This window comes from Pyrus communis, chromosome 16 (genome assembly GCF_963583255.1).
Source record: "Pyrus communis chromosome 16, drPyrComm1.1, whole genome shotgun sequence".
NCBI lineage: Eukaryota > Viridiplantae > Streptophyta > Magnoliopsida > Rosales > Rosaceae > Pyrus > Pyrus communis.
Genome location: NC_084818.1, coordinates 4,703,820 through 4,712,471, shown reverse-complemented (window position 1 = coordinate 4,712,471; position 8,652 = coordinate 4,703,820). Strand labels below are relative to the sequence as shown.

Below are 8,652 nucleotides of genomic sequence, written 5' to 3'. Positions count from 1 at the left end.
TTATGAGTTCATGACCCACGGCTTTAAAACCAGTCTGAAGACTCTGAACCCTTTTGCCACAAAAAAAACAAGGGAATAAGATGCTTTGGTTTCTCTTAATTCTTTCCTGCTGACCTGGTCTCTGCATGCGTGATTAAATCATTGGCTGTTTAGTTATTATATATTCTTGGGGCAGTTACAGAGTTATTAATTTTCTCTACGTTTAGGTACTTAATAGAATTGACGTTTGCTTGTGGTCAGGTGTGAACTAAGGGTTGGTTTGGTATTGCTGTGCTTTGAAAAAAAACTGATTCTGCTGTGCTGTAAGAATAAGCAGCTGTGAAATAAAGCAGCAGAGTGTTTGGTAAACTTTTTTGTAAAAGTGCTTTTAAAAAAAAAAAAACAGTATTATAGTGTTTAGTAAACTTTTATGTAAAACAGATGTGAAAAAAGCCAGTTTTTCAAAGCTGGGTTTTGCAGCTTCTTGTTTTTGGCTTTTTTCCACCCAAAACTGTGAAAAAAAGCTAAAGCTGAATGTTTACTAAACACAAAAACAGCTCCCACCTTTTTTTTATACCAGCTTTTTTCAGAATCACCTCAGTACCAAACCAGACCTAACTCACGTCAATCGACCAAGAATATATATATATTCAAGAAGAAAGCAACCATGCATGTTGCAATGCGGAACCAACGCGACTTTAGATCATGAATCACATGTTATTTTTTTATTTTACTGTTTTCGGAAAATCGTACAAAACTTTCGCTGTATTTTATTATCAGGATTTTCTAGTATATTCTAGAATGTCTTATATTTTGAGATTTTTTTTATCGTTAGATCTTTATTTAAAGATACAATGATCAATCTTACTGCCAAACATGCTAATATCTTGAATACTCCATAGCATATAAAATTTTCGTTTCGTTATCTGTGCTCCAAGTTGCAAGAAATTATCATTGGGGTATCAAAGAAAATTATGCTCTACTACTGTTATGCAAGGGCATGCATATTGGTATATGTGTCTCATGTTCAATTGAATGTGAAAGGGAAGTGTTGATGAGAATGAATTCCACAATGTGGATGGACTTTGCATACGTTTATAAGTAAATTGGATTACTTTCTATAGTATCAATTGGTTTATGGTGGAACCTCATTTTTTTTTATGGTCTCAGGGCAGGTTGTTTTGCATATTGTGTTGACCATATGTTAGGCTTGAAAACATGTTACATGCGAGGAGGCGTGTCGAGAATGAATCCCACATTGATAGGAGGAGGAATCTGCATGAGCGTATAAGTAATTGAGCTACTCTCCATATTGTCGATGGTTTTTAAGGTAAAACCTCAACTTTTTTTAAGTCCAAAATTGTGACTCACTGAGTATTGTGGATGTGGTCCATGAATTGATGAACGACACAACCTTGGTTGCCAAAAAATGGGTTCATGATTAATAGAGTATAATGCTAGAAGTAATAGTAGTGCATTTTTTGATGATATTATGTTATGTGGTTGATGAAATGAGTTAATGTAATGATCAATTCGTATGGTGTAGGGTGGTACGTTATTGCGTTTTTTTTGTGAAATTAATCAAGTGGTTGTTGACGTGCGTTTATTAAATTGTTTATCAATTCTTGTAGACTTCCAAGTTCCAATAGGAACTCCTCATTTGGCGTTAACACTGAGCTAAAAGATTGAAAAGCTAGTCGCTTTTGAAGTTAACTACTGCAACTCTCTTTCAATTAGCTCTAGTCTTTTTCTTATGCATTGTTTTAACTCGCTTATTTATAGGGCCGCCTTTGAGATTTCGAGGGTTCTGTACGGAATTTATAAAAGGATCCCTCCTTAAGACAGTTTTTAAAAAAGTAGAACAATGTATTGATGTTTGAAAACAATCACTTAAATCAAAACAAATTTTAACACTCACTGATTGCAAGTTTACAAATGTCATTAATCATAAATAAAAAAACTGCAAACATAACCTTCACTAAATAATCAAAAGCAGTTCGATCTTAAAGAACCAAACATAGATAAAAACTTCAAAACCCTAACTTAATAATTTCACTTGTATATGACATTATTCTATAATAAGATTGAAAAACCATCGTTTGTTGGGGTGTTATTATTGACAATTAGAATATCTCATTGTACTTCAAATTTTATATTGAGTAATGCTAGAGTGACTAAATTTGTAAACAAAATTTTGTAAATTAGACATATGAATTGATGATTGGATTATTATTTAAGCGTTGATATACGTGCTCATTTTGTATTGATGACACATCATTTAGTTTAGTCTTCCTAGCATTACCCTTTTATATTTAAAAAGGAAAAACAAATTACCCTTATAAGGAATGCAATGAGATTTTAAAATGCTAACAAGATCTATTTTCTAAATATAGAACATTATTACATAATAATACTAGATGGCAAATTTTTGAGATCCCCTTCAAATGTAGGGCTATGTGCAACTGCATCTTTTGCGCCCCCCCCCCCCCCCCCCCCCCCACACACACACAAAAAGGGCCCCCTCTGCTTATATGGTTTAGCTTAGATCCTCAACAAACATACATATATCTTTGCATTGGAAAAAAAAAATCACTTATATATATGCACGATCACCATTACTAGCACATCTTTTAACTAAAAACTCTCATTTATATATTAATAATTTTATACACACATTAAAATTCGTATTTAAATTTAATTTTTATTTAATTTAGCCGGACAATAAAAATCATAAATTCTAAAAAATAAAATTTCGTCATTTTAAATTTTTTCTTAATAATTTTAAATTCACTCATCCATAAATTCTCTTCAAACTTAGGTAGCCACTATCCACAAAACTATTTTAGATTGATGTACTAGTATTTTGAGACAAGTTTTTTTTTTTTTTTTTTTTAGATTAAAATAGCTAAACAAAATGACATAAATAGCTTATTGGAGATGTTCCTAGGCTCTTGAATATGAGAAAATCTATGATGCGGCAGTTTCACCACTTGACAATACAATGATACTCACACACATGAGAAATTTTTCATTGTGATCGGAACACGAATGGTACATCACGTGTTTTTATATAAAATGTGAGAAATTTTATTTTCTAAGTTATTAACTTTTTAGCATATATATCTTATCATTTCTATAGTGACACATAGTGTACCACTCCGTGTTCTGGGATTACACTGAAAAATCTCTCCACACACATGACCCCTTGTATTTGATCCCCCAAGTAAGTTAGTCTCACCGGATTAGCTCTAATAATATATTCTGTTGACATAAGATCGATTGGTAGTACGTTTGAAGCCTCTTATTTTAATTGCGGTACGTACTTCTAGTGAGGGACGTGGAGCTGTCAAGGAATTCTCTCATGCGCACGCGGGCCTTAAGCATGCATTGTGCATGACTCATATTGAGAGTATATCGACAACATGTTAAGAAATACAACAATATCCTTACACTGTTAATACAGTAGGGATATGTTATCGATATACAGTTAATATGAATCATGCACAACTCATCTCTACGACCGCAGTGTGGATGAGAGAATTTCTGTGGAACTGTCGAACCTAGGAAGTATTATGGGCTTGCGAATTGTGATCAAGTGGATCAATGATCATTGAAGTGAATGAGGTCTGAAAAGGCTCATTCCATTACGGTTTGGATGCATTGAGTACTAATCTGACATGGGCTTTCTAAGTTCAAGTCCAAATGACTTGTTTTGAGGATTTAACTCCATTTCCATATTTAAAAAAAAAAATTTACACCATATGATTGTTAGGATAATGTTGCCATGTGAATGTATAAGTGATTTCTTTCTCACTTTAATCGCTTTTACTTTTGAGAAAAGCAAATAAAAAATCAAGTTTACAAAGAGAAATGTTAAAGTAACTTTCTCATGGGACTTTGACACTCTGCCATTTTCTCATGCATACATTATAAAATATTATGCCAAAAACATCAAATGACAAAAAATTTATAGAAAGTCTCACTTTTAAGAGAATCTCTTAAAATTTCTCTTTTACAAAATAAAAAAGAGAAAACAAAACATCATAAAAACTAAGTTATCAACCAAAAAGAACTTTCCATCGACTTTTAAAAGTCAATCATAAACTCTACTGGGTAATGACATTCCCAAAGACCGCAAATCACGCTTGTGATCCAAAGCACAAAAACTAGACTAGTCAACAACTGCATTCCCTCATCCTAATTTTCTGGCATGAGTATATGGCCATTGAAGTGTCGTGTGTGAATGATAGTGTTATTTATAATATTTTTTAATTAAAATACCAATTCCTATATGACATGATATAAATTGACACAAAAAAAAAAATATTATTGTCAAATTTGACATTAACTTTAAATTTATTTTTAGTGATTAATAAATGTTTTTCCTTATTTTTATTATTATTGTTGTTTTAGAAATAATTATTGCAACTATGAAAAGTAAATAACGTAATAAATAATAGTTTAAATTTGTCATATCTGAATGAGAAAAATTTTTAAAAATTAAATTACCACATAAGCCTTCAATTTAATTTAAAATTTGACATCTCTTTTTAATGGACAAAATAAAATACGTGGGTTTTTTTTACATATTTCATTATATTGATGGGGTCTAAATTAAAAGGCCTCTTTAAATTATTTTTTTAATCGAAATAAAACGCTTCTTTAATTAACATTGTCATTACCCTAAAAAAAATTAACTTCATTTGACAAAAAAAAAAAAAAAAAAAAAACTTTGCCATAATTTCAACCATTAATTTATAAACACGATTCATATACTTTATAAATAACCATTAATTTACGATTAGAAGTGATGAATTTATATTGAATCATGCACATAATCTACTTCATAAATAATAATTTAATATTAAATTTGATTCTCACAGAAAGTCAAACTTAAAACTTGTTAGAAATAACATTTGTCCAAAAACAATCAATGATTTTCCCTCCAACTAATCTCTCGTTCGCCACGCCGTTAATAATCACCCCCATCACTTAAACCCCACTCACACTGAAAACCAAAAAGACCCTCCCTTTCCCGTTTCCACTGCAAATCTTTACTCGCTGAGTGGAGCCGGCTTCACCGATCAGAGTCGCGACTCGGTCCCCCACCCCCACCAGCAAAAATGAATGTTTTTTTTTTTTTTTTTCTTTCCATCATGGGCTTGTCCCAAATCTCCTCTTTAAAGCCTTCGTCTTGCTGCGGAGAACTGCGCCTCAACAATTTCGGAGCTTTCTGCAATGGCCGCAGAAGCGGTTCCGAGTACACCCGCCATAAAAGAAATGAGGTCCGAAACCAGGACGGAGTTCCGTTTTAGCAATGGTTCGGGTCATGGACATGGAGCTCCCGGATCCCCGTGTCCGCCGGGGATAAGGAGGGTGAGTTTAAGAGCGGAGATTGATACGTCCCCGCCTTTCGGGTCGGTCGAGGAGGCTGTCACCCGTTTTGGCGGGAAGGGGTCTTGGATACCATTCTACAAGCTCGGAGAAAACTATGTAAGTCTAGCTTCTTGTTTTCTTCTATTTAAATTTTGGTTACATTGGAATTTTAGCTTGACATATTTGTGTAACATATGTTAAAAAAATAAAACAAGTTCAAAGATTTTGTGCTATGAGATGTAGAAATTCTCGGTGCAAGACGACAGTCTTACTAAAGCATATTTTGTATTGATAATCTCGATATTGTATAATAATGTAAACAATGTATGTCGATGTTTTTTTATAGTAACATGTAGTTTACCGAAACTATTGCGACACTACTAATAGTTCATCATTTAATGTTAATAAAGAATGAACGTCTTTGACCAAACGTCCTATCCAGAAAATAACTAATGAGATCTATATACGCATTTCTTCATTTCCTACTGAATTGTGGTATTTCCACTTCTAAATCATGCTTGCTTCTTGAATTATTCAGTTGTTCAAAAGTCTTTCGGATGTTTAGTTTGTTTTGATTCAGATTTGATATAACATTGTGATAAGCAGAATGGAGTTGAAGAGTTTGACCTAAAGAAAGTGGAGGAGCAGGCAGCAGAGCTGGAGAAGAATCTGATTGTGAAAGAACTGGAGACACTTGATGTCCTGGAGGAACTGTCAACAACGAAAAGGATCGTGGAAGAGCTAAAGCGCCAGCTGCAGAAAGAGGCGTTGAAATGCTTGACAGTCTTGCCCCCGGATTTCCATTTTGAAGAACACATTTCATCATCCCCTGCCATCAAAGAAATGGATAAGGAAAGTTATAGGACTCCGGGAAATAACCATGAACACATGATGGGAAATTCGAGTCCCTACCCGAATGCTCCTGATCTGATCTTGATGGAGTTGAAGCAAGCAAAATTGAACCTCGGTAAAACAATCAGCGATCTTGGGGTGATTCAGTCTTCTGTCGAATGTTTAAATAAGAAGATGCGAAACGAGAAAGTGTTACTTGAAAAGACCCAGGAGAGGCTGACTTCGCAGTTTGCAGGGGTGTCGTCGCTGGAGGAGGAGATGAAGAACATAAAAGTGAAGGAACAAATAGGTGATGATTCAGAAACAGATACTAAGAGCGGCTTTGACAATTCAGCATTTGTTTCAAGGGAGCATATGCAGTTTAGGAATATACCGGAAACTGTGAACTTTGAAGCATCCGGGGCAATGTCTAGGAATGAGCATGCCACGAACATTATGAAGACTGCTGAAATGAGGTGGATTGCAGCTAAAAAGATGGAAGAAGCGGCAAGGGCAGCCGAGGCCGTTGCTCTTGCTGAAATCAGGGCTTTTACAAGTGGTGGGAGCTTGTCAGGATACGTCCTTCCAGAGCCCGAGAAAATGAGTTTTAGTTCTCAGATGAAATCTCCTCTAAACTCGAAAGCTCAAGAAGCTAAGGGCTTGTTCAAGAAGAAGCTAGTGGATGCCATGCGCCAAATCGATGAAGCTCATACTTCTAAACTGGCTATATTGAGGAAGCTGAAAGATGCAACAGAAGAGGTTAAACACAGTAAGCAATTCTTGGAGGAGGCTCTGAACAAAGTAGAACTTGCGAATCGAAAACAACTCGCTGCTGAAGAGGCTCTTCAGAGTTGGGGAACCGAGCACGATCTGAAGGGACAAGCATCAGGTTATAACATTCGCAACCTAAACAACTTCCAATCGCCAGATTATAGCCTGAACTCTCCGATGAACGGGATGAACAAGTCAGCCCTACTAAATGATGGTCCGAAGCCAGTTTTAAGGTCAACATGTTCAATGCGAGATGTACTTAGCAGGAAGCAAGTTCTCCCCGAAGATGTTGTGGCATCAAAAGAAATGGAACGCAGCCGGACTGAAACGCACAGAGTAGCTTTGAGTGAAATGCTTCATGCTCTAAGGAAGGATGTAACATTCCCTTCGGAAGTCGAGAAGGATGGAAATGATCAGAAGCCGGTTTTAGCACATAGGAAGAAATTCGGGTTCATCCAGATTTCCCTTCCCTTGTCGAAGCCGAATAAGAAAAAGATGCAAACTTCGAATGCGGTGTGACAACATTAGATTGATTAACAGTTTCTGTTCAGTTCTTTTGTTCTTTGAGTTATGGTTTTGCTTATGTCAGTGTCTTGGAGGTGTTGTTTTATTGTTTGGCAGTCTGTATAGGTGATCTACTAATCTGTATTATGCAGTGAGGCTGGATATTTGTTTTACTTTGTTTAATGCATTGGAGTGTAGTTTTTTACTAAAATATTTGTACGTGTAATTATATAGACATTTCCTCCGACCCTTGTGAAGCAGGAATCTTTTGCCTTGGGGTTGCGCTTTTAGGTCATACTTAAAGGAAATGGATCATCTCTAGATTCCTTCCACCTAATCCTCCTCATCAAACAATTCGGATCTTTGAAATTTGATCCAACGCTAAAGTTATTATAACTTTTAAAGTGGGCCCGTGTTATTAGCCGTTTAATCAAATTTCAATGGCCCGAATTGTTTAATGAGGAGGATTATGTAAAAGGGATTTGAAGAGGATCCTTTTCCATACTTAAATTCACATGGACTATTGCTATAAATTCATCAGTAGTTAGCTATGCTTGGATTTATATAAATGGCATGTTTACTTACTAGGATTGAGGAAGTAAATCAGAAAGCTTATGAACAAAGAAAGCAATGTACGCGAATCATATCAACTAGTCGTCCTAGGTTATTCTACTTCTCAATTTTTAGTATTTGATTACTAATTTTAAGGTGAGACTTACATGTTGATATTTTAGGTGGTTAGTAAACGTGACAGAAGTTAAGAATTTGAATAATCATTTTTCATATTGTACCTAGTTTTAGTAAGGAAAAATGCCAAGAGTAATTTTGATGGAAGAGGATCCTCTCCGAAGCCTCTAGATCCTCCTCCTTCCTCTTCTTTCTCTGCAGGTTTTCAGCCCTCGGAGTTGACATCGTAGCCTCTCTGAGCTAGTTATCGGAAAACTTCAAAACCACACAGTCGACGATGACTACTACGATATTGCCGATAACTAGTTTCGGAGAGCCCATGACGCCGACTCCGGGGACCGAAAAAGTGCAGAGAAAGAAGAGGAAGAGGAGGATCAGGTGGAACCGGCTCCAAAGAGGATCCTCTCCCAATTTTGACCAATGGAGTTTCATCCTTATTGTACATGTCATTAATAATCAAGGACGACACATCCACTATATAAGGATAAAATATGATGACACATT

The 8,652-nt window shown here is 35.4% G+C and overlaps 1 protein-coding gene across 1 annotated transcript; it reads left to right on the top strand.

The window, feature by feature from the left end:
- Positions 1-5,213: 5,213 nt before the first annotated feature.
- Positions 5,214-7,646, top strand: LOC137719502 (WEB family protein At2g40480-like). The gene is made up of 2 exons (XM_068458552.1): positions 5,214-5,472; positions 5,962-7,646. The coding sequence occupies exons 1-2, from the start codon at positions 5,218-5,220 to the stop codon at positions 7,474-7,476; spliced, it is 1,770 nt and encodes a 589-aa protein (XP_068314653.1). The 5' UTR covers positions 5,214-5,217; the 3' UTR covers positions 7,477-7,646.
- Positions 7,647-8,652: the final 1,006 nt, after the last annotated feature.